This window comes from Otolemur garnettii, unplaced genomic scaffold (assembly GCF_000181295.1).
Source record: "Otolemur garnettii isolate 467f Iridium unplaced genomic scaffold, OtoGar3 scaffold00021, whole genome shotgun sequence".
In the NCBI taxonomy this organism is placed as follows: Eukaryota; Metazoa; Chordata; class Mammalia; order Primates; family Galagidae; genus Otolemur; species Otolemur garnettii.
Window position 1 is genome coordinate 23,497,608 of NW_003852416.1, and position 26,146 is coordinate 23,523,753.

Sequence of the window (26,146 nt, forward strand, 5' to 3'; positions counted from 1 at the left end):
CTTGGTGCCTCCTCCCTCACTGGGGATGGGCCAGACCTCCCCATGCTTTGGGGGGTAGGGGCTCCCCTGGACAGACATGTGCACCATATCACAGCCAGAGGGCTCTCCAGGCCCACAGGGCCAAGCCCCTCAATTGCCCAGGTGGCCACAGGACAGGTGAGTTCCCCAGTGCCTGCGCTCTGGGGGGTGAGTGGGGCTTGGAACTGCCTCTGCTGCCTCCTGCCCCTGCCAGGTGCCAGACAGCCTTTTGGAGACACTGGGAATGTGAAATGCAGACTGGGGGCATTTCCTATACAGCTCCCAGTCCCCAAAGCCTCCATCCAGCTCAGCAGCTCCTCAGGCCAAGTCACTGCGGTCAAGGCCCTCACCAGCCCCTTCTGCCACACAGCCACCAGAGCCCTGAGACACAATTGAGGTGCGGCTGCTCAGAGGAGGGAGCAGAGGCCTAGCGCTCCCTCTGGGGTTCTCCCACCCCCTCCATGAGCACCTGGGCACTGTAGGGAGGAGCCAGCCCCACTTGTCCCAGCATGAGCAGCCCGTTTCCCACCATATAGTGGCCTCCTCTCCTAGGTCCTTCCAGTGCTGACACTGCCCACCACCCAGCACCACGGACTCCTCCCCCACAGCCCTCTAGTGAGCCCCCACCCTCCCCTCAGGCTTTTCAGAGGAATACTTAGTATTTAGTGGCTGAAAATAAATTGTCACCTCAACAAATTGGCTCCTTGGAAAATGATGTTGAATCTACCAGCAAAAATGGCCAAACCTGCCTCCACAAACCTAAATTACCAGATGTAAAAAATAAAACGCTAAATGGCCTCTCTTTCACGGCGTCACCTTGGAAACGGCGTCCTTACAATAGGCTCCCCTCCTCCCCGCTTGGCTAGCAGCTCATCAGAGTTCCCCAGCCCTTAGGCTCCTCGCCTAGGGATAAAAGGATCCCCTGAGAATCTAGGGTCAGTGGAGCAGCCTCCTACCCACTCAGTAGCCTCACGGATGGGTGGGGTGTGGCGTGCCCCACCCCTGTGGAAAGAAGGTGCCTCCCAGTGTTTTCCTCAACCCTGTGGCTCATCAGGGCTCCGCCTGTCATGCCCCCGGCTGGTGCCCCCACCAGAGGGCACTGCCTAAAATGCAAAGCAGATTCTGTCACCTCCCCTCAGCTTAAACCCCCCACTGTTGCTCCCCTGCAGCCTTCTGGGGAGACATTTGAACTCCGACACATGTCCAGTGGTCTTTAATTTTTACTCACGTACCCCAACCAGATTTTGAAAAGTGTATATACCTCCTCACACATTCTTAGATTGACAGCTAAAATGTGTCATTGCAATGGAGGTAATTTCCTAGATATTATAAATATTATTAAGATTTAAAAATAAAACGATCACTTTAAATTACTCTCTCATCATTCTCTAATGGAATAGCACAGCAATTTGATACCATTTTTAAGTGACACAAGCAAGTTCCACTTTAAGAAATTAAACGTTTTCCATTGTTCTTCTTCTCCTTGAACTAGTGTTTCCCTTTTACTCCCCGCTATCCTTGCTTTTTCTTCTAATACGATATATATTTATGCTAGCGAGTTCTTTATTGAGCACCCAGCCATACTTCTCTTTTAACATAAGTTAAAATTGATTTTTTTCCTTATTTCTTGTTACCATAACCCCCTGATTAAAAGTTTCTTTTTATGGAATTCTCCTTATAATCACCAATAATACATTATATACTAGTTCAAAACAATATAACTGTATTTTAAAATTTAGTTACACTTTATTACACATGAAAGTAAAATTGTGTCAGACTGTTTCTCTCGTAAGGAGAAGGATGAGTGGTTTTTTGTTCTTTTCTTCTCTCAGTTGGTTCACGTGTCCACGGATGAGCATCATAGATAAGTCAGGAAAATTGTGTTCACATAAATACACTGATGAGATTAGAAGGCGTTTTATTATAGCATGGCACTCAATTCTTTGCAATTCTCTTCTGCAACCTGTCCCAGTTTTTATACCAAAAACTCCAGAGTGATCTGGTACCAAAATTATTTTTAATGTTTCATCAGCTGGCAATTCCCTGAGGCTTTCCTTCAATTCTTTTTAATGCACAGAACTAGAAACCTCTTGGCTTATGAAAGGTTTGTTCATTCACTTTCTAAACTTTGATTTTTCTAATTGTCCTTTATTGTGCTCCCAGAGGCATGGTCCACTTTGGGTTTAGGCTGGGAGAGAAATAACTTTGTAGAGTTCTGGGGCAGGTTAATTTAGGGAGGAGCTCATGCAGAAATTTGATGATCTGGAAATTAATTACTTTATGGGACCTTTCTCTCTTTTACCCACATGCCCTTTGGAACCCTCTGGTTTCCCAAGGAAAGGTGTGCCCTGGTTTGAAGATCACTAATTTCCAGGGTCCTCTGTGATACGGCTCCTGCACCACCCAGCCCCATTCTTGCCATGTTCCTGAAGTCTGCGCTCCTGAAGTGTGGACTACCTGGCTGAGCCACAGCCACTTTCCAGGGGACTGGCTAGTGGGTTCCCTCTCACTCCAGGCTTTTACACAGACCTCTGCTCCAACTGTCTTCCCTGCCCTGCTCTACCCTGTCCTTGGCCCATTCATCACTCTCTGCAGGAAGCCTGGCTACTTCCCGACAAGGAGTCATCAGTCATCTCCTGTCTCTTTGTGCCCCCTCTCTGGCCTCAGTTCTTACACCACCCCGTACTCACTAGCTTTTCTCTGGTCACTCAGCTCCCCTTTCTCCCCACTAGACTGTAAGGGAGTCCCATGAGGGCAGGGTCAGTCCCTCACCTCTAACCACCCCAATGAGTAGCAAAGGCCTGACCCAGAGTAGGAACCATAACTCTATGGAATGGTAATTGCCTGGTGGCCACAGGCTTCCACCAGTTTCCCTGGAAGACTGGCTCTCCGTCCTCCCCTTCCCCCACAGGTGTGCCTGTCCCACTGGCTTTGAAGGACCGACCTGTGGGGTGAACACGGATGATTGTGTGGATCACGCCTGTGCCAATGGGGGTGTCTGTGTGGATGGCGTGGGCAGTTACACCTGCCAGTGCCCCCTGCAGTATGAGGGTAAGTGGGTCAGGCTTGAGCGTCTGGAGGAGGTGGGGAGCCAGAGACCTCCTAAGCCCCTGTGCCCATGGGGGGATGGGCCAGGTCCCCCATGGGTGTCTGTGGGAGGTTTCTTCTGAACCTGACTGCCTGGCAGAGAACAAGAGAGCAGCTTCCCTCCTACCACTGGCTCATTCTTCCCCCAGGAAGGGCCTGTGAGCAGCTGGTAGACTTGTGTTCCCCGGATCTGAACCCGTGTCAACACGAGGCCCAGTGTGTGGGCACTCCAGACGGGCCCAGGTCAGTGCTGTCCATTTCCAGGGCCAGGGAAGGGATGGGCCACCAAGTGAGTCTGGGCTCTGCACCCGCTCCCTGTTCCCTCACCTGTTAAGGATTTGGTCTCAGGTGTTTAGGGCTCCTTAGAACCAATGCAGGGTGAGGTGATGGTCAGAGCTTTGTGGCCACACAGACCTGGGTTTGCAGCATGAGCCTGGATGGATGGCTTGCCTGCTCTGAGTCTGTTTCATCTGTATACTGCTCACAACAGTAGCTTCCTCCTGGGATGATTGCAAGGATTAGATGCGAAAATGAATGGAGAGTGCTTAGCTCCATGCCTGACATCTGATCAGTACCCCATAAATAGCGATTACCACTCCAGATCCATAATTTCTTATCCCCAATTACAAAATCCACAAAACTCTGAAAATTGAAAGCCCATTGGGTGGCAAAATCTGATCTGACCTGAGCACATTTGGTAACGGCAACCGAGGCACACAAGTGTGAGGTTACTTCCAGTGTGGGTCATCCCACTCAGTGTGAGGGTGTGTGGATGTGCCGCAGAAACACGCACATGACTGGTGACGGGGCCGCCTCAGATCCCACCGGCAAGTTATAAGGCAACGTACGACCTTACCAAAAGTTCTGAATTCCCAAGCCTGTGTGGCCCCAGGAGGTCTGGATAAGGAGTCATTGACCTGCATCTTCATCACTGCCAGTACTGGCATACGTGGGAGTACTCTGTCACTTGAAGACTGTTGGACAAAGGTCTTAAAAATGTTGCTCCCATCTGCAGTTTTGCAAACAGTCTCATTTGTCAGCCCATTATTCCACCAGTCAGGACAGCAAGGGCGTGGGAGCATGACTTCTTAAGGGCTTGTAACTGAGGGTCCTAAGCTCAGAAACTAGGGCCATGTTAGGGCTGAGGTCCCCCAGGGAGCCCAAGGGAGCCTGAAGCCTGCACAGAGAAAGCAAGAGTCAGGGGCTTGTTGAGGCCAGATGCGATGGACCATCCAGACGAGTGAGGATGGATGCTGTAGTCCTGCCTGGCTGCTGTGCCGGGGTAGGCTTGGCAGACTGAAGAGCAGTGGCAGGTCTCATGGCATGTGCTCTCTTCAGAGGGGCTAGACCTCAGAGGGCAGAATAAGACAGGATTGCACGTTGTCCAGTTTGAAGCAGCCGGCATAGTCTCTCATGCCAGGAGGAATGTGCCCAGGGCTACAGCACAATTCCTGTCCTAGTAGATAGAACTGATACCAGCTGTGCCTGGCATTGTACCTGGAACCTGGCAAGTCTTCAGTGGACAGTCACCAAATGAGCGAATGAATGAATGAAAGAAAAAATGAGGCTGGGCGCAGGTGGCTCTGTCCTGTGATCCTAGCACTCTGGGAGGCCAAGATGGGTGGATTGCCTGAGCTCATAGGTTCAAGACCAGCCTGAGCCAGAGTGAGACCTTGTTTCTAAAAATAACCAGGTGTTGTGGCAGGCGCCTATAGTCCCAGCTACTTGGGAGGCTGAGTCAAGAGAATCACTTGAGCCTAAGAGTTTGAGGTTGCTGTGAGCTATGATGCCAAGAACTCTACCAAGGGCAACAAAGTGAGACTCTGTCCCCCCCCTCAAAAAAAAGAAGAAAGAAAGAAAACATAAGTGAGCGGTGGCTTAGTTCCTGTAATATTTTTCATAGTATAGTTCCAAACCCATTAGTGAACTGTGATCAGTTGGATATGAAGGGGCCCCCAACTCCCATTTAATGTTAATGTCAAGATTAACATTAAAAAATAAAACAATAAAAAATAAAACATAAAAAAACAAAAACATAATATCAAAGAGCAACATACCATTTTATATAATAAGGATAAATAGTATCATATAGAACTGGTTTTGTGTGTGTGTGTGCTGGGCATGGGCTCAGGCAATCCACCCACCTTGGCCTCCCAGAGTGCTGGGATCACAGGTGTGAGCCACCTGCACCCAGCCTGTGGGCTGTGCAGAAAAGTATTTCTTATAGCCTAAACAATACCGGGCTAGGGAAGGAGTAACTCAGTCAAGAGCACACATCTGCCAGGTTGTGTGGTTGAGCTGCAAAGTTTGGAGTTAGGAGTTTGAAAAGAGTTCAGACCAGGGACTGCTCAGAGAGGGCAGGAATGCTCCCTGAAGGCTCCCTGGAGGAGGTGAGGTATTGGCCTAGCTGGACCATGCAGGGAGAGTACTCCAGAATCAACAGGTGTGAAGGGCAGGGAGGTGGCTGGTGGGTGGTCTTGACATAGGGGAGCGAGAGGCCTGCCAGACACAGAACATTTTGTAAGGTCATGACTGGAGGGGGTGCAGAGGTGTGCCCTTTCTTTGATGAGCAAATGGTTGGCCAAAATGGATTTTCAGGCCAGCAGTGAGGCACAGTGAGAGCAGGGAAGCTGAGGGCTGGCCTGGAGTGAAGTCACCCACTGAGAGGTGGGCACTAGCCATGCTGAGGACTAGGAGGTGGGGGCAGAGGGATGGAGGGAACCATGGGACACAGGGCCAGGTGCTGGGGGTCCTGGGAGAACGAGGAAGGTATAGTGAGCAGCTAGGCAGGTTGGGAAGGGGCCGAAGATTGGCCTTGGATGTGCTATTGATGAGAGCGGGTCAAGATCTGTGACAAGATTCCATCTCCTCCTGCTCCTAGGCATCCACCCCAAGCCCACACAAGCTATCTATTCATACTAACAAAGGCTCCACCATGTGCTGGGGGTTTATATCCAGCGCTCTATCTGTCTTCCTGTGGCGGGGAGGGTCTCTGTCACATATTCAGGCTGTGTGGGCCCTGGTGTGCTCTCCTGGCTGCCCAGGCTCTGGGCTGAATTTGCGGCTGAGCACCCAACCACCCCTGCCCACCCCCCAGGTGTGAGTGTGCACCAGGTTACGCAGGTGACAACTGCAGTGAGAATCAGGATGACTGCAGGGACCATCGCTGCCAGAATGGAGCCCAGTGTGTGGATGAAGTCAACAGCTACTCCTGTCTCTGTGCTGAGGGCTACAGGTGAGCAGCACCGGATGCATTGTGAGTGACTTCTCCAGCTGTCAGCCCCTGGGGAATGGGCTGGGGAATGGGAAGGTCTGAGACAGGGAGGTGGATGCTGGGATTGAATCACGGCAGCTATGCAGCTTTCAGAAAATCATGCAACTACCCAGAGCCCAGGCAGAGGGTCCCTAGCCTGTGCGGTGGAGGGGGTGGGAGGTAGGCATAGATTCCTGGGCAGCGTCCTATCACTTACCTACCCAGCCAAACTCTAATGACATGTCCTGCCATAAAGGTTATCTGCCTTCCCACCTGGAATCCCTTGGGAGGTTAGATGGGCTGTCCTTCTTTTGTCAACCCCCTCACATACTCTGCTCGTGAAATTTTTAGAGAAATGGTTTTATTGAGATATAATTCACATACCATACAGTTCAAATGTAAAATGCAATGACTTCTAGTATATTCTGAGAGTTGTGTGTCCATCACCGCAATCGATTTTAGAACATTTCCATTATCCCCTGCAAAAGACCCCTTCTCTCTCACCCCAAACCCTTCTCCCTCCCAGCTCTAGGTGACCACTAATCTACCAAAATTTATGTCTATGGATCTGTCTTTTCTGGACATTGCATTTACAGCCAGTCATACTATCTCTTCTCCTTTGTATCTGGCTTTTTAAACTTAGCATAATGTCTTTGAGCTTTATCCATCTTGTGTCACACATTAGCACTTCATTCCTTTTTATGGCTAAATAATATTACATTGTGTGGCTATATCACATTTTGTTTATCCATTTATCATATGATAGGCATTTAGGTCTTTTCCTTTTTTTTTTGAGACAGCGTCTCAAGCTGTCACCCTTAGTAGAGGACCATGGTGTCATAACTCACAGCAACGTCCGACTCTTGGGCTCAAGTGATCCCCTTGCTTCAGTTTTTCTAATTTTAGTAGAGACAGGGGTCTCACTTTTGCTCTGACTGGTCTCAAAGTCGTGAGCGCAGGCAGTTCACCCGCCTTGGCCTCCCAGAGTGCTAGGATTATAGGCGTGAGCCACCATGCCTGGCCTGTTTCCATTTTTTGGCTGTCATGAATACTGATGCTCTGAGCCTTTGTGTACAGGTTTTTTGTGTAGATATCCATTTTCAGTTCTCTTGTGTACACAACTAGGGGTGGATTTTCTGGACCATATGTTTAACTGTTTGAGGAAGTATCAAAATGTTTTCCAGTGGTCACATCATTGTACATTTCCACCAGCAGTGTATGAGAATTCCGAATGCTCCACACTCTTAGTAACACTTGTTACTTCTAATCATCCTAGTGCCTATGAATTAGCATCCTATTGTGGTTCTGATTTCATTTTCTTAATAGGTAATGATGAGCATCTTTGATCTGCTTACTGGCCATTTTTAGATCTTCTTTGGAGAGATGTATCTTCAAGTTCTTTGCCCATTTTAAAATTGAGGCTTTTTAATTATTGAATTGTAAGAGCTCTTTCTATACTTTTGATAAGTACGTTATCAGACATAGGATTTGCAAATGTTTTCTACTATTCTTATGGTTCTTTTCTTGATAATGTCCTTTGATGCACAAAAGTTTTACTGGTCTAGTTAATCTATTTTTTTCTTCTTTTGCTTATGTTTTTGGTGTCATATCTAACAAACTATTTCCTAATTCAAGGTCATCAGGATTTACATCTATGTTGTCTTTGAAGAGTTTTATAGTTTTAGCTCTTATATTTAGATCATTGATCCATTTTGAGTTAATTTTTATACATGGTGTTAGGAAGGGATACAGCTTCATTCTTTTGCATATCCAGTTGTCCCAGCACTATTTGTTGAAAAGGCTATTCTTTTTCCCATTGAATTGTCTTGGAATCCTTGTCAAAAATCAATTAGCCATAAACGTCAGGGTATTTCAGGACTATAATTTCTAGTCTCTTGATCCATATGGCTACCTTCTTGTCAGTACCACACTGTCTTGATTATTGTAGTTTTTTGTAATATGTTTTGAAATTTGGACGTGTAAGTCCTCCCAGTTTGTTGTTTGTTTTTTAAGATTGTTTTTGGCTATTCTGAGTTCCTTGAATTTCCATATGAATTTTAGAATCAGCCAGTTAATTTCTGCAAAGAAGTCAGCTGGGATTTTGATAGAGATAGATTGAATTTGTGGATCAATGTAAGGAGTGTTGCCATTTTAACAACATTAAGCCTCCCAATCCATGAACACAAAAATGCCTTGCAATTTATTTAGATCTTCCTTAATTTCTTTCCACAATGTTTTGTAGTGTTCAAAGTATAAATTTTGCACCACTTCTAAAAATGTATTCCTAAGTATTTTATTCTGTTTGATCCTATTGTAAAAGGAATGTTTCCTTAACATCACTTTTTGTTTGATATTTGTACATCAATATTGTATTCTGAAACTTGAAAAATTCTTTCATTAGTTCTAACCACATTTTAGTGGATTCTGTAGGATTTTCTTATACAAGCTCATGACATCTGCAAATAGAGATAGTTTTACATATTTTCCAGTTTACATGTATTTTATTTCTCTTCCCTTCTTTCCTTCCTTTCTTCTCTTTCCTTTCTTTTTCTTTCCCTCCATCCTTCCCTCTCCCTTCCTTTCTTTCCCATTTTCTTTCTTTTCTTTACTCCTCTCCTCTCCTCTCCTCTTTTGCCCAAGCTAGAGTGCCAGCAACCTCAAAATCCTGGGTTCAGGTGATCCTCCTGCCTCAGCCTCCAAATAGCTGGGACTATAGGCACCTGCCACAGTGCCTGGCTATTTTTTTTTTTATTTTCAGTAAAGACAAAATATCCTTCATTTGTTCCCAGTCTTAGGGGGAAAGTAATTCATTCTCTCAACGTGAAGTGTAATGTTAGTTGCGTTGTGTGGTTTTTGTAGGTTTTCTTTATCAAGTTGATAAAGTTCATTTTTGTTCCTATTTTGTGGAGTATTTTATCATGAAGGGATGTTGAAGTTTTTCCAGTGCTTTTTCTGCATCTGTTGAGATGATCACGTAATTTTTTGTTTTTTAAACAAAACATAGATGTAAGTCCTCATGACCATACCATCCTCTACTGGTACGATGTATTCCATTAATTGATACTCAGATGTTAAATCAACTTTGCATTCCTGGTGTAAATTTCACTTGGTCCTGGGATATAATCCTTTTTATACTGGATTTGATTTGCTTGTATTTTGTTGAGGATTTGGGTGCCTATATTCATAAGAAATAGTGGCCTATAGTTTTCTTTTGTTGTGATGTCTTGCTTTTGGTGTCAGGGTAATGCCAGTCTCATAGAATAAGCTAGGAAACATTTCCTCCTTAACAAATTTTTTTTGTAAGAGTTTGTGAAGAATTGGCATTAGTTCTTCTTTAAATGTTGATAAAACTCACTAGTGAAACCATCTGGGCCTGATGGTTTTTTAAAAATTTTCTGATCACTAATTCTTTACTTGTTATGGGTTTATTCAGATTTTCTATTTTTTCTTGAGTCAGTTTTGGTAGTTGTGTTTTTCTAGGAATTTTTTCATTCAGCTATGTTGTCTAATTTGTTGGCATATCGTTGTTCATGGTATTTCCTTATAATTTTTTTTTTTATTTCTGTAAGGTTGCTGTTTATGTTCTTTCTTTTTATTCTGATTCTAGTAATTCGAGTCTTCCCTCTTTTTCTGCTTGTGTCTTAAGTTTGAGTTCTCTTTTTTGCAAAATGGGTGTGGTAACATCTGCCTTGCAGTTATTGGCATGAGCAGTAAGTGCTTCTCAGACTTTAACGTACACATGATTCATCTGAGATCTTATTAAAAAAAACAGATTTGGTAGGTTTTCAATTTCTGGTGAGTGCCCAGATAATGTTGATGCTGCTGGTTGAAGGACCACACTTTTATCTCCACTGTCCTTCTGGTTCTCAGGATTCTCAAAAAAAGTGTTCATCCGGAGCATCTTCTGTCACTTTAAGGATCCATTTTCTCAAGTTTAGTGAATTTCCCTCCTGGCCTGTGGAAGAGGAAGATGCTCTGCCCCCTTCTTCCTTTGGCTCTGACTTCTCCAACCTGTGTCCTTTCCTCTCAGTGGACAGCTCTGTGAGATCCCTCCCCACCCGCCTGCCCCCAGGAGCCCCTGTGAGGGGACTGAGTGCCAGAATGGGGCCATCTGTGTGGACCAGGGCAGCAGGCCCGTGTGCCAGTGCCTCCCAGGCTTTGGTGGCCCCGAGTGTGAGAAGTTGCTCAGTGTCAACTTCGTGGATCGGGACACTTACCTGCAGTTCACCGACCTGCAGAACTGGCCACGGGCCAACATCACACTGCAGGTGCGTGCCCAGGGGACCTAGTCACAGAGGGGAGTCAGGGAGCAGGGGCTCTGGTCTCAGGCTGGACTATCTAATGCATCCCACAGGGTGCCCAGGGGAGCTGGGAGGGCCCTGAATCAGTCAAAACTCTTAGCTGTGTGTATCAGGATCTCAGCTGGAGCTAGTTTAAGCACCCGTGGAAGGAAGAATGAGTCAAAAAGCCAGGGCGGGTTGGAAGTGGTCTCATGTGTAACTGGATTCAGAAAACCAAACTTGCCACCACCCTCTCCCGCCATCTCTTGTCTCAACTGCTCCTCGGCCTCTGCCTCCAGCACTACAGACAGGCTTTCTCTCTACGGCTAGAGCATGACCAGGGTATCTTTAACCACATGTCACCGGGGTCTTTTAAATTACTCTTTTCATGTCTTCAGCTCCATCTCAGAGCATCATCAACTTGAGGGGGAAACAAAGCAAGTCCCACTTCAATAGCACTGATGAAATATATAGATATTTTGGTAGATATTTTGGGGGCGGGAGAGGAAATTGGATTTTATCACACAGCACATGATAGAAAGTTTCAAACCCTTCTTTAGTCATCTTCTGTTGCCCCAAGTTCCATTCCCTATCACAGATGCCACATCTTTCTTGTCCCCTCTCTTTTGTCCTCTCCTCCTTTTTCCTCAGAACCCCTCAACCTCTCACATGTGCCATTCTACCCTCTCCCCGTCACTCTCCAGCATCCTACCCACTACACTCTCCACAGCAAGACAGCCACCAGCCTGACTGCTTGGAGAATCAAACTCTCCCAAATGCTAAGCAGCCATTGCTTCTGGCACATCCTTGTTTTTCCTGATCTCCCACAGGGCCATCACTAGCAATTTAAAAGTGCTGCTCCTTACCAGCTCTGATGAGATTATCTTGGGAAAGATCTCTAATTGGCGTGGCTATAGTCACATGCCCACCAATGAACCAACCACTGAGCCCGCAGAGATGGGTTGGTATGATTGGTCAGACTGGGTCATGTGCCCATCTGTACTGAACAGGGCAGAAGAAAGGGAAGGACAGGGACAAGGCAAGAAAAAATGCCATGGCTCCTATAGCATTTTAGAGGGATCTTCTCCCAAGGCAAAAATCCCAGCTTTGCTTACACAGTTCCAAGTGACAGACACTACTTCCCAAGTGGCTCTCTCCAGGTTTGGGTGGCTCTGCTGTCAGAGAGCCTTCCTGAATGTGTCCTTTTTGCAGTTCTTACCTGAACATCCAGCTTCTTGAGGCCTGCAGAGCAGGCTGCCCACACCTAGGAGAGAGCAGCCCCCATCTAATTTCCCTCTCCTGGGAGATTGCCCCGAGGCCTCTTCCCTGCTCCTCCTGGCTTCTGCTGGTCTCTTACCCTCTCCTGCCTGGCCCTGGCCAGCATTCAGTCCAGGGTCTGCAGCCTCAGTCAGTGCCCCTGGAGGGATGGCCCCAGTGTGGTCAGGTGGGAGCACAGTTCATACAGCAGCTCTCTTCCAAACTTGGGTTTCCTACCTGCCCTACCACCTGCCCACCTGTGCTGCTGCTGCATGGGATGGGTGGGAGAGAAAGTGCCACCACCCATCAGGTCTCCACGGCAGAAGACAACGGGATCCTGCTGTACAATGGGGACAATGACCACATTGCAGTTGAGCTGTACCAGGGCCACGTGCGGGTCAGCTATGACCCAGGAAGCTATCCCAGCTCTGCCATCTACAGGTGGGACCTCCTTACACTACCTCACTGCTCTCAAGGCTAGAGGGTGCCTGGGGGGGGTCCCCAGGCAGGTGGTGATGGGGACCATAGGGAACTGGCACTGCCCGTGAGATAGGGGCATGTGAACTGTCTGGCTTAGCCCTAGCCTGGCTTGGAGGCCCTCTGCAGTCTCCTTCCTATCCCTCTTCTTCATGAGGGCTTCTTAAATGGGGAAGTGCCAGACTGGTGAGTTGGAGACCCTCCACCCCAAACTTCTCCGCCTTCCGCAGAGAGTCTAAGAAAGGGAGCAGGGGAGGGATCAAGCTACAAGTCACTGGTCCCCATGGGCCCCTTCCTTAGAGATTTGGTCTTGGCTGGGGAAGGGCCCAAGCAGGGATAGCCCAAACTAAAGCCCATTCCCTGAGGGGGGGATCTCATCTTCTTCCAGTGCTGAGACGATAAATGATGGCCAGTTTCACACTGTTGAGCTGGTTGCCTTTGACCAGATGGTGAATCTCTCCATTGATGGTGGCAGTCCCATGACCATGGACAACTTTGGCAAACACTATACACTCAACAGTGAGGCCCCCCTCTACGTGGGAGGTGAGGACCTGCTCTGGGTGGAGGCTGCAGCTATCCCTTCTCAGGCCTCTCCATGAGGCCATGGTGACCTCGTTTGCTGTCTGGCCTAAAGCTGGCCAGGAGAGCTAGTGCCAGGGACTGAACTGTGTGGAAATGCCAAGGGGGTGGAAAATGGGGTCCTAGTGACTGCCCAGCTGATGACAGGTTATCCTCTCCAATTGGAGCCCAGGCTGCTCTCTGCCTGGCCCAGACTAACCAAGAAGGAATGAGATTGGGTCATGTCCAAGGCCTGACCTAGAGGAGGGCCTGGAACTTTCCCAGCTCTCTTCCCCACCATAGATATCTTTCCTCTTGGCTTTGGGCCAGAGGGAGCTTCTCAATTGCTTGGGGTCAGCCAGTGCTGTGGCTCAGACCTGTAATCCTAGCACTTTGGGTGGTTTGCTGAGACTTAGGGCTCTGGAGTTCCAATCTCAGCTCTGCCACCTACTAGTAGAGCACAAAAGCAGTGACAGTGCTGTATGCATGAGTTCTAGGCCTTGGTCATTTGCTATGTTTGGGGTCTCTGAGAGGTCAAGGCTGGTGTCCCACAGGGAGAGAGAAAGCCCTAGGTAAGGGCAGCCAGACTTCAGGATCAGGCACCCAGATCCCTACCCTTTGGTTGGCCACTGCCAGGCCTGACACCCAGCTCTGATCACAAGGGAAGCAGCTTTTCCATTTCTTCTGGAAAAGCAGTCTGGTCCTTCTAAGGTTGCATGGGAGGACCTTGGCTTAGGGTTGCAGAGACGGACAGACGTGGGGGACACTGTGGAGCTGCCATGCAGACCTCCAAGGTGGGTGCCAGGCATGGCTCAAGCCTGACTTATTCCAGCTCTGCTCCCACTCTCATCCCAGGGATGCCCGTGGACGTGAACTCAGCGGCCTTCCGCCTATGGCAGATCCTCAATGGCACCAGCTTCCATGGCTGCATCCGAAATCTGTACATCAACAATGAGCTGCAGGACTTCACCAAGACACAGATGAAGCCAGGAGTGGTGCCTGGCTGTGAGCCTTGCCGCAAGCTCTATTGCCTGCATGGCATCTGCCAGCCCAATGCCACCCCAGGGCCCAGATGCCACTGTGAGGCCGGCTGGGGGGGCCTGCACTGTGACCAGCCAGTCGACGGGCCCTGCCACGGCCACAAGTGAGCCTGGGATGACTGAGGGAAGCCCTGGCATCCCCTAGGTCTCCTTTCATACATGGCAAGACTGCCTCACAAACTAACTTTAAACCCCCAAATTGGGCCAGACACGATGGCTCATGTCTATAATCCCAGCATTCTGGGAGGCCAAGGCAGGTGGACTGCTTGAGCCCAGGAGTTTGAGACCAGCCTGAGCAAGGGCGAGACTCAGTCTCTACTAAAAACAGAAAAACTACCTGTGCGTTGTTGTGGGCACCTGTAGTTCCAGCTCAAGAGGATCCCTTGAGTCCAGAAGTTTGAGGTTGCTGTGAACTATGATGCCACAGCACTTTACCCAGGGTGACGAGGGAGACCGTTTCAAAAAAACTAAAAAAACATATTGGTCATATGGCCCAACAGAGGGTTTTATTGTTTATGAAAAGGTCCATAAGGACAAGCAGAATCACATTGTACTCCTTTTGTTTAACTCTTGGGAACAGAGCAATGCTCATGAAGTCAAGGCTGGGAGGTGTGGGCTCCCCTTGGGTAGACCTTGGCTCTGCCTGTCCTCACAGTGCCTGTTCTCTGTCCTCTCCAGGTGTGTCCATGGGAAATGTGTGCCTCTTGATGCGCTCTCCTACAGCTGCCAGTGCCAGGATGGGTACTCAGGGGCCCTGTGCAACCAGGCTGGGGTACCAGCAGAGCCCTGTGGGGGCCTGCAGTGCCTACACGGCCACTGCCAGGCCTCGGCCACCAAGGGGGCTCACTGTGTGTGTGACCCTGGCTTTTCGGGCGAGCTGTGTGAGCAAGGTCAGGGCCCTTCTCCTGATGTGCCCTCCCCGGGACCCCCACACAACCTACTTTAGCAACTTGACTCTTCTTCCCAACCTCAGCAGCCCCTCTGAGTCCTCACGTACACCCCCTGAGCCACTGTTGGGCTTTTGGTGACACCCCTGCCCCCCAGCACTGAGCCCTGCCCTCTCCATCTCCCCTGACCTAGCCTGCCCTGCAGCTCCCTTATCCAGGAGTTTCCCTCTTCTGGCTGGGTTCTCTCCTTACAGAAGAGACCACCCAGGATAACAGTTCCTGGCTGAACCTACACCTCAGGACCTGGGTGCAGCAAGATGTCCAAGGGGTGGGGACCCCTCCCGGGGACCCCTCCCAGACCCTCCCTAGTCTGCTTGACCAAGATGCTTCTGCTGGAATCCAGACTGCTAAGGCTGAGCAGGCAGAAGCTGGAGAAAGCAGAACTCAGGCACCTTAACGGTCTCCTAGGCCATACCTCCCCAGCATTAATTCCTTCTGTGATGTTACTGCCTCCAGGGTCTCCAGCCTCTTCTTTCATACTCTAGCAATGACAGCCACCTCCCCTGGCAGCCCAGTATGTCCTGGAGGGCCCTGGCTGTGAGGAAGGTCTTCCTTCCCTCTGACAGGACTGTAGGCCCCAGAGGATGTGGTGTGCATGTGCATGATGGCGGGAGGTGGGAGGCTGCTACCTGGGGCCAGGCTGCTGGGAGCCAGAGGACCTGCCCTGAGGATGCTACCCTCCTCCTCCTGCCTCCCCAGGGGCAGCAGCTGGTTGGTGGCTGTGCCCTGAGGTTTTCTCTTGGTGTCTGTCCCATCCAGAGTCCGAGTGCCGGGGGGACCCTGTCCGGGACTTTCACCAGGTCCAGAGGGGCTATGCCATCTGCCAGACCACACGCCCGCTGTCGTGGGTGGAGTGCCGGGGCTCGTGTCCGGGGCAGGGCTGCTGCCAGGGCCTTCGGCTGAAGCGGAGGAAGTTCACCTTTGAATGCAGCGATGGGACCTCTTTTGCTGAAGAGGTGGAGAAGCCCACCAAGTGTGGTTGTGCCCTCTGCGTGTAGTGCTGGATGTGGACTGGGTGGGGGTGAGGGTGGGTGAGGGAGGCTCAGCTGGCAGCAACAGTGGAGACAATGCCAGCAGCTGGGCTGGGGGGTGCAGGCCATCACCAGGGCGGCTCCTGGGCAGCTAGGCTCTCTTGGATAGGTGATGCCAGAGCAGCCTTTTGAAAACAAATTGTGCCACAGCTGGGGACAGAAGGGTGGTCAAGGCCTGAGCTGCGGACTTCCCTCTCTGGAAGTGCCTTTCACAAATAGGCACTTAATAAATATTTGTTGAATGAATGTGTGTGTGAGGTCAGGCCAAGAAGTTCAGAAAGGTGACATCCCTCTTTGCTAGCTATCTGGGTCTGAAGAAGGGGACTGACTCCTTCCCAAGCCAACCCTTCCCTCAGGCCTGTGGCTCAAGCTGGACTGAAGTTGGGTCCTCAGACCCAGAAGCCCCCTGCCTATCTGCAGATAACCTTGAAGTTCTCTCAGCCTCTCCTGGGGAAGCCAGACTGGTTCATTCCACTGCTATGGCATCTGCTGACAATAGGCCAGACTGTGCAGGGGAAGGGCCTCCTCCTGCTGGCCAGGAAGGCACTGACCCTTGTCCCCTGGGCTGACTGATGGCATTGAAGCAACTGCTTGGAAACAAGGCAAAGGGTGGAGGTGGCTCTTAGAACTAGGCCTCTGGGTCCTAATGTTATAGGATGACCAGTGTAGTGTAAGGAGGGACTTACATGGAGGAAACAGCCACTGGGGCTGCTTGGGGTGGCAGGGGATTCTTGGCTCCAGCTGACTAACCATCACCAGCCTCTAGATACTAGCCATAGAAGGGGCACTGGTTCTGGGCTTCCCAGCCACCAGCAAGCCAGAAACTGTCAGTGAGTCATCAGCAGAGGGATAGGGTGTGGAGGCCCAGGCTGCTTGATGAGTCCAGAGCCCTTTTTAGGCCTGTAAGGAACAGCAGAAGGGATAGTGGGCCAGGTGTAAGGAAATTGCCACTGGCTTTATCACTCTGGGAAAATTTCTTCTCCTGGGCCTCGGGCTCCTCGGCTGTCACATGGGAAGGTGGGATGACCAAAGGAGCAGCGCAGATGCTCCCACGGTGCTCTCAGGAGGGGGGATTAGAAGACCCATTTTCATTAATCACATCGATAAGTATTTATGTGCCTAACTCGGGGCTGGGCCCTATAGGTGTTCTTCCCTGATGGACAGCTGGGAACTAACCCCAGAGCATCGCAGGAGCAGCCAGGATCCCTGGGAGAAAGCTGAGCGGAGTAGGGTCTATGGCTGCCCACCTGCTAGCAATGAAGGATGCAGTGTTTGAAGTCACTGAGTACATGACTGACTGAACACCAAGGCTTCTCTTCCATGGAGAGTGAAATGGGGAGAGATGACTTTTGATTCCAAATAGAAAGCTGGTTGAAAGGAATCACAGTCCTTTTCCCCAGATGTCTCCCCATCAGGGTGTGTCCCTGGGGGAGTCCTGGTAGGCAAAGGAGGTGAGCATGTCCATTTCCTGGCTCCCTCCACCTTCAACCAGAAAGCAAGGTTGAGGGTGTTATCACGTGGGGTTGGAGGGACCTTGTGTCTGTGCCCTAGTCCATGTGGGCAACAAGGGGAGCCTTTAGGGGTGATTAGTGGAGGGCTTGCTTTCCTGTGCTGTGGGAGCTTGGAACATTCCATTACACTGGGATTCAAGCCAATAACTCTCAGGACCCCTGTGATTCAGAAAGGGCCCTGGTTGGGGGAGGGTCCTCATGGTGGGATCTGCCCCTCACCAGGAACTGGGCTGTGTTTTCTAGTACCTCTGAGCAAGGCCACAAAGCCTGCCCCCACCACAAGTGGACTGAGCAGGAGGAGCTCAGTCCTGGCTTTTCCCAGGGCTGCATAGCATCCCTCTTACTTCTGAGTCACCACTGTGGGATCCTGGAGAGAGGCTGCATCAGCCAAATAGGGCAGAAAGGCTCCAAGGCAGCTAGCCTGTCCCCTCCCTGAGGACACATGCTCTGGGAATTACCAACCCTGAGACAGGTAGCTTCCTGGGCCACCACTGCTTCCAACTGCCCTGGGCTTGAAGAGCACTGACTGGCAAGAGGCTTCTTCCCACTGTGGATGGTGAGAAGACACTGAGATGGGTGATGCCCTCACCTCTCACCCCTCACCCCTCACTATGTGATGGGGGTGAGCGGCTGGAGTGTGTTCCCAGGGAGCACCTGGGAGCTTAGGGCCACCGCTCCACACCCAGCCTTCAGCATAGCCGTGCAGCCCCTTGGTGGAGGCTGGTGGTGGGACCCACTGTGAAGGTGAGATGAGAACCGTGGCCCCAGGACCAACTTCTCCTCCAACATGGCCACCAGCCGGCAAGTCACTAAGGACATGAGCCATGTGTCATGTGGCCTGCTCACACTAGGGCTCACTAAATCCTGGAAGAAGGCTACTGCGAAGCCATCCCTCTGAGAAGTCCTCTTCATATCCTGCTCTGCTTTGGTAAAGACCCTCAGTTTGCTCTGCATGTGACATGTAATGAAGGGACACAACAGGGCAAGTCCTGAGGGAGATGCTGCTTTGGTAGCACCACTGGTGACAGAAGCTGTGGCTCCCCGTGAAGGTATCAGGAAGTGGAAAAGGCTGGACTTTGTCTCCTCTTTGCCTGCTGTTAGCCTAACCGCGAAAGTATCTCTTTATACAGAATACTTACAGATTCTAATATATATTTGTATTTCATTTTGTTATAGTATTTTTATATGTTAAAGTCAACCTCCAGTGTCTTGCTTTGATTTTCAGATGCTACGTGGTTGTGACATGTTTTGTTTGGGGGTTTATGTAATCGTTTGGGTCAACTCTTTTAGAGACTGGTTTAGAATAGGCTCGTGAGGGAGCTACACCTGTCCTTTCCCTAAAAGTGTGGTTTTAGAGTATGTTGATATTGTCTGTTGTCTTCCATGTGAACATGACATTGATTCACTCAGAACCTGTCTTGTTGGTCTCTTTTTCTCCGCCAAAGGTGAGCCAGCATTTTCCCTTCCAGGATACAAGGGCTTCTGGGTTGACAACACACTGGCCACAAGTCAGAGATGGGTCCAAGAAGCCGCACATATGGGATATCTGCCCTGGAACTCTGCTCTTTCCAAAGTGGCAGAGGAGGCCCCTCTGTTCTTCCTGAAGAAGGAAGGGGGCTCTGGGGCCTAGCAAGACACAGCTTCCTGGGGTCTCAGTGTGAGGCAGAGCTGGGCAGGCTGCTCTTCCTTCTTTCAAGTGTCTGCCCTGATACCAACGTTCTGTAAGCTTGTACGCAAAGCCACATTCACATTGAACCTGGCTCTGAGGGTGCCAGAGTATCAGGGCAACAGATTAGAAAAGTGTGTAGCCTCTCAGAGGTCCAGTAAGTTTTACTTTCCTATCTCTAGGACAGTGGTTTTTAGGCATCAGTGGAGACAGGAGGGAAACATACTTCTGTAGTGGTTCTATCACTACTTCAGAGTGGAAAATTGCAATCTGTTTTGAAGGATGCAGGAATTGCATGTCTGGGTGAGGCAAGGTCTTGACAGACAGGCTGGGCAAGGTCCATAGTATTAAAGGGTCCTGACTGACCCTCCTCTGATGCCAAGACATGGACTGATTTCCCACTGGAAAATGATCACAGTGGCCACACCATATGGGTCACCTCAAAAATAGCCAATGATATAACTTTAGTCCCTTCAGAACAATTAGGGATTATGGAAGAAATGTAAAGAACAGAGTGCAAGAGATAAAATGGGTTCAAATAGTGTTGTGAGCCCAAAGGTCAGGAGTGGCCAGTGTATTACCTAAGTCAGGTAGGCACACGCCCTCCTTGCCCATCATTGGATTGCCACTTTAAACTAGGCAGCAGGTCTAGAGACAGATTCCCTGACTGTAAAGAAAAACTGACATATGGGAACTGACCTAGGCCTTATGGTGACCTGATGGGCACATTTTCCAATCTGAGTGCCAGCTGATTCTTACCATGAGCTAATTTTGTCAGAACATCTTTTTTAATGTACAAAGCCCTCACAGTTTTAAAGTTTTTTTTTTTTTTTAACATTGTGATAAAGGAAACATCTGTGAGCCACCAGTTTGCAACTTTTGAGTTAAAGTCAGTGGCGAATTTCACTGTAAAAAGGAAATCCTCAGCAAAGAGAAATGGCAAACAAAAAAAAACCTCCAATAAAAGCCCAGAGTAGAACCTGTTAGGTTGACCATCCAAGGCACTGAACAAATTAGTCAACATATGGAGATGGTCAACATAAGGAACAGGCCTACTGTACTGGTAAGTACATGTGGTGCATGTCTGGTCCATGCAAATTACTTAAGGAGGTTATCAATGCAGGGAGGTGATCAACTATGGAGGCTCTACTGTATATATACAAAGGCTGTCCATGTCATATGAAAACCAGTATTAACAATGGCTGGATATTTTCTGGACAGCCTGCGGCACACCTCCTGGGTCAGCATTCTAGTTATTTTACTATAGGAGGAACACTGGAGTAAAAGAGGTCGATCCTTTTTTTTTTTTGAGACAGGAGCCTCAAGCTGTCCCCCTGGGCAGAGTGCCATGGCATTTCAGCTCACAGCAACCTCCAACTCCTGGGCTCAAGCGAGTCTCCTGCCTCCGCCTCCCAACGCCCGGCTATTTTTTGGTTGCAGCAGCCGTCGTCGTTTGGCAGGCTCAGACTGGATTTGAACCTGCCACCTTGGGTGTACGTGGCTGGCGCCTTAGCCACTTGGGCCACAAGCATCGAGCCTAAAGAGGTCTATCTTAATGAAAACTCCTAATTTGAAACAAGGTGACCTTTTAGACTCCAATTCAGAGGGGTAGCCCGACAGCCAGCTGTGGGTTGTAGTTCTCTGTACAGCGATGGTCAGACCAGCTTGTCAGTGAAATAACACCTTGCTCTACAGAAATCACTGGCCCACTGGGTCCTTAGATTGACCTTCCTCAAACAGAGTTGAAACAGGTCACAGACTAGCAAATGGAAGGGCTTTTTATGCTACAGTCCAGCAGGGACTACAGAGAGCTGGGGTGCGCCTGGCCTGGGGGTGAGGTCAGCAGCTTGAATTGCACTGCTCCCTGTGCTGCTGAAACATGGGTACCTCTCCAACCTTGCCATGAGAAGCCCAAGCATTACCCGACTGTTTTCTTCTTTTCCCTAATTTAGGCATAATTTACAAAATGATTTATGACTTAGATTAGCAAACAATAATGTTTAAGCCCCAACATCTGATTGGGACAGAATTATTGCTTTTTGGTTCCTTCTGGCAACTCATCGACTTTGTGTAGGATGCAGAGGTGAGTATTTGACTCCAGTGCATTCTGTACCCTCTCCAGTGATAACACACACACACACACTTTAATATCAAAGAAGTTTAATACGCTGCAATAAAATAAGCGCCTTGAAAAAGCTCATGGAATAGGTATCAACGTTAGAGAAACCCCTCCCACACATCCTCTGGCTCCACATCCCATCCCTCAAAACCAAACAAGAGAATCTGAAACAACATAGGAAATCCTTCCAAGCTTGGATTTCAGTGAGGGCCCCTTTATCAATAACGACGACACAGTTTCCTACATGGCCTAATAGGAAAGTAAAACACAGAAGCACAAACAGTCTACAAGATTTCAATATTTAAGAGACTTGGTACATATTTAAAGTTAAAATAACTCCAACTTTTATAGCTGTACATATTGTTTTAAAGCAACTTAATATATCTTTAAATTTAATATATACACTCTCAAAGGTTCTTCAGGTGAGGTATGTAAACATTGTCTAATGAAAATTTTTCAATGTTTCAAACCAACAAATTCACAGCATACATTGAATTTTCATCCATTAAAGACACAGTACATTCCTACACTCACTAACATAGTGGAGACCCAGGCCCAAGGGGTTCACACTGATCTTCCGGGTTATCTTCTGCAGAATTTCTCATTTCACTGCTTTTGGAAAGACCATCTTTATGCAGGCCAGGAGCACATACCTGGTACCAGGAAGGGGTCAGGGCGTTTGAAGGCCCTGTACTGGGCTTCTGGATCACTAGCTAAGACTCACAAGACAGCAAAAAGGAGCACATCTGAACAACTACAAGATTGACCTCGGCAATGACAACACTGGAAGGAACCAGAAAAACCTTTAAAGGAACGGTAGAGATTCATGTTAGAGCTCCCTGAATCCACAGCTGGATCAGCAGCCCCTGTCCTAAACTCATTGAGAAGGGTCCTGGCCTAAAAAAGAATAAAAATCCAACATGGCACCTGAGCTTCAGTTAAATTGCATGGGTCTCCTATGACCCCCTAGCCCCTCAAAGGCATTAACTCTAGCCTAAATTAGGACCCTGGGCTGTGCTTTTCATACAGGTTGGGGTTGAATTTCTTAATATTGTAACACATGGGAAAATAATGCCATGAGTTCACAAAGATGACCAATGCTGACACACAGGCACTGGCCAATGACCTTGGAGGAGCTCAATTTTGAAAACTACTTGTTCCCTGAGGGTAAACAGCAGGCTTATATTGAGATTGAGGCTAGTGAGGGGATTTTTAATACAAGGACTTGGGGAGCCTCAGGCCAGAATCCCATTTTACCCCCACATAATCTACAATGCCCCTCCCCCCACCCTAAGACGTAGTCACCTCCCAATGGTACAATATAGGTCAATTTCTTTCCTCTTGCTTGCTTTCTGGCTCAGCAGTGGAAAGTTTTATTCTAATGCACCCACTTCGACCTAAAAAATCACTAGTGAAAAATTCCAAACACCATCATAAATACAAAAGAGAAGACATATTCCAAAAGTCTAAAAAACTACATTACTTCTATTAATGGTTATTTGGGTGTGGGGTATTTCTTTTTCACAAAGTTTAGGACGGTCACAAGGAGAGGCTGCGAAACAACTTTAGCAATCTGCTGAACTAGACACGCTGAGAGAAATGGAAGAATGACTGTCATCTTTATATGGACCTAATGGGTTAGCCCCAGACATGAAAGGGCTTTAGATATTTTAAGCCCAAACACACAGGAGGCTTAGAGGAAAGGGCTTAGCTTTTAAAGATAAGTCAAAATAGCAAAAAAGGCATTTAATTGGCCACTTGAATTTCTTTCTTTAAAAAGCATCTTATTTATTTATTTTTGAGATAGAGTCTTGCTCTATTGCCCTGGATAGAATGCAGTGGTGTTATCATCCTTGTAGCTCACTGCAACCTCAAATACCTGGGCTCAAGTGATCCTCCTGCCTCAGCCTCCTGAGTACCTGGGACTACAGGTGCCCAACACAATGCCTGGTTACTTTTACTATTTTTAGTAGTTATGGAGCCTTGCTTTTGTTCAGCTGGTTTCAAATTTCTGAGCTCAAGCAATGAATGTTCTTGCCTCAGCCTCCCAGAGTGCTAGGATTATAGGCATGAACCACCACACCTGGCTCACTTAAATTTCTCATGTAAAAAGTTCTTAGAATTTACTCTATAGCCAAATGAGCTTTGCCTCAACTGGATTATGGAAACTCTACCAATTCATGGAAAACTGCTATTTTTTAATCTATATCTCCAATTTTGATGTGTCAGACTTCACCTCCATTGCTAGAGTTCTATGACATGAAGAAGCGTGCAGACAAACAGAAGCAAAAATTCAAGTACAGCAACCTCTCCAGCAAAGGCAAGAGGTCTTAGCAAGAGCTGTTCTACCCCCACCCTATCCTCTGAGACAAGGGCCAATGCGGGCCCCAGAATAAATGTAATCATCTAGGATCTTATTGCTTATGGGCAACGTTATCAGAAAGAACACCTGGAAATCTGCTCTGCAGATCTGGGTACTGACCACTGACCAGTTTATCTTATATCTGTATATACATACATATATAATATATAACATAACCAGATGAGAAGAGGGGGCAGTTAAAGCTTAGATTTGATGTAACATTACAGATCAATTGCCCCAAACAGCTCTCAACCTGCTGGTTTTTGTTTTTTCCCCATGCGTGAACTGTGTTATGAAAGAAGTCCACTGCTCAAAATATATTCTTCTACAATACTACAATGCAAACCAACATCACTCAGAACATGAATCCGTATATAGCACATGTAATAAATATTTTTAGAAAACTATTTACATTACTTCTTGTGAACATTTAGATGAGAGCAAAATTTATTTCTTCCTGCAAAGTTAGAAAAAGTTTTGACTGTCTAGTTCAGTGCTAAATTCCCTGGCATCTAGTTACCCATTCACATTTTCTCTTAGAATCAGATTTGCTTACAAATAATATCTTAGAAAAACATTCTCCAGCATTACTCTTCAAGTGTCCTCATCATTTGTTTAGAAAAAACAAAGGGAGGCCATAGGAAATATGCAAATTATGGTTCTAATGGATGACAAGAACCCCTTCGAGTCTAGTTCCAATGCTAAAGCTTGCTGCAGACCCAGAGTTGCCGTTTTCCAGCTAGCCAGCCAAGCACAAGGAACGTGATTCAGACAGGGGTGCCCAGGGAGGAGCATGATCAGAGAGCACTGGTTCCATTCCACCTAGGGGTGCTCTCAACTGCAGGCCAGGACTGCTGAGAAGTAAAGCTGATCACATCTTAGAACAGATGGTCTTGTTCTGTAACCATCAGTTACAGGGACACTGGCCCACATCTGATGCTTGCTCAGACAGGGAGAGAGGACAAGAGGGAGGGGAAGGAGGGAGGAGAGAGAGCTGAGGTGCTCATGAATATCAAGGTGTAGAAGGTAACATTTTTACCTCCCATGGTTAAATGGGTGTAAAGAGGTGCCCTTCGCAAAGGAAGAAACTAGACATACACCTTAATACTTTCTTTAGGCAACCAGTGGTTTCTCCATATCCCAAAGGATGGGTTTGGATTTCCTTGGAGCTACAACTAAGGCTCATTTCCCTGCATGGGTTGGTAGAGTGTACAGCTGAATGTTCCAACTGCATGCAAGAAATGGGCTGCATGAGGCGAGCCCTAATGCCATGCCTAGCACAGCCATTCCTCTTGTGGGAGTCCCACCTTCTCGTGGGATGGGGTGACAGGGGGAAGATGCACTTATACATCTGCCCCAATAAAGCAAGGTTTCAAGGCCACATCCTTTTACCTTAACTGTGCTGTTTGGGAGCTGACCTGCTGAGCATGGTAGCTGGGTAAGTATGGGTGGCTAGAAAGAACATTTTTTTGGAAAGCCCTTTTGATAGTTAATTTTCTTGTTAAAATAAATACTTTCTATAGAAGCATTTGAACAGGAATATATCACTATTTACACAGTGAAATAAATTCCACAGTGGTGTGTATAAATATTATATATACACTGTTATGTGTTAAAAACCACAGACACTAACACAGTCTCCGAGAACTATTTAAAATGCAGAAAACACCAGTGAAATCAATAACCTTAAGCTATAGCAGCTCTAAAAATAATCCCTACCTGTGTGGTACAAATATACAAAATTATGCAAATATTGTTTGTATAGTCTCTTTCCTACTAACTCTCAGATATTGCAGCTTTAACTACAAGACAAATATAAGGGGCAGATCACAGAAAACTGGGGTGAGAAAAAGCTGACAAATTGAATAGCATTTGGACCCAATGGCTAAATACTAGAAGGAAAATAGAGAATTTGGAAGGAAAAAAATGCTTCAAAGGCGACACATTATGTGTTCTGAGACATGCCTGGATGTAGGGGGCCATCCCAGAGAAGATGCCTCCTGGAAGGGGGCTGGTGCAGAAGCAGGAGAGGGAAGAGTCAGGGCAAGGTAGCAAAGATGGTTCCTCAAAATGAGGAGAGTCCTGAATTTGTTCAATCGAGAGCTGCTGGTGCCAACAAGATGCGACTGCCATGCTGGTGTGTTTAAGAGAACGTGTGGACTGGACTTGAGGTTCAAACAAGCAAAGGCTAGCCATTTATGTTTACAAGTAATGACCAGAGCCGAGAGAGAGAGAGAGAGAGAGAGAGAGAGAGAGAGAGAGAGAGAGAGGCTTGCAAATAATACTAGATACAAAAGAAAAATGAAAGACTTGGGATAAAACTAACATACCCTGTGCTTTTAGATAGAGGGAGTATTCTAGGCTTTAAGTTCGTTAGTAAATTGTGTGTTCAGCACTGCTGTGTGTGAAATGTCTCTCTACCAGTCAAGTTCATTATGATTCATAAAAATGACGACGACTACGCTTCTAGTTTTAAAGACTTCGTACTTTAGTTGTAACCATATATGCTGATAGGTATGACCGTATGTCCACAACTCACC

At 47.9% G+C, this 26,146-nt stretch overlaps 1 protein-coding gene across 1 annotated transcript in view; it reads left to right on the forward strand.

The window, feature by feature from the left end:
- The window catches only part of SLIT1 (slit guidance ligand 1), a 167,781-nt gene extending 151,866 nt beyond the window's left edge, over positions 1 to 15,915 (forward strand). Inside the window, exons 29-37 of the mRNA XM_003787301.2 lie at positions 2,930 to 3,069; positions 3,255 to 3,348; positions 6,203 to 6,340; positions 10,389 to 10,626; positions 12,206 to 12,336; positions 12,761 to 12,915; positions 13,786 to 14,074; positions 14,649 to 14,860; positions 15,677 to 15,915. Coding sequence (XP_003787349.1) covers positions 2,930 to 3,069; positions 3,255 to 3,348; positions 6,203 to 6,340; positions 10,389 to 10,626; positions 12,206 to 12,336; positions 12,761 to 12,915; positions 13,786 to 14,074; positions 14,649 to 14,860; positions 15,677 to 15,915 — 1,636 coding nt within the window. The remainder of the gene's footprint in view (positions 1 to 2,929; positions 3,070 to 3,254; positions 3,349 to 6,202; positions 6,341 to 10,388; positions 10,627 to 12,205; positions 12,337 to 12,760; positions 12,916 to 13,785; positions 14,075 to 14,648; positions 14,861 to 15,676) is intronic.
- The last annotated feature ends 10,231 nt before the right edge of the window (positions 15,916 to 26,146 follow it).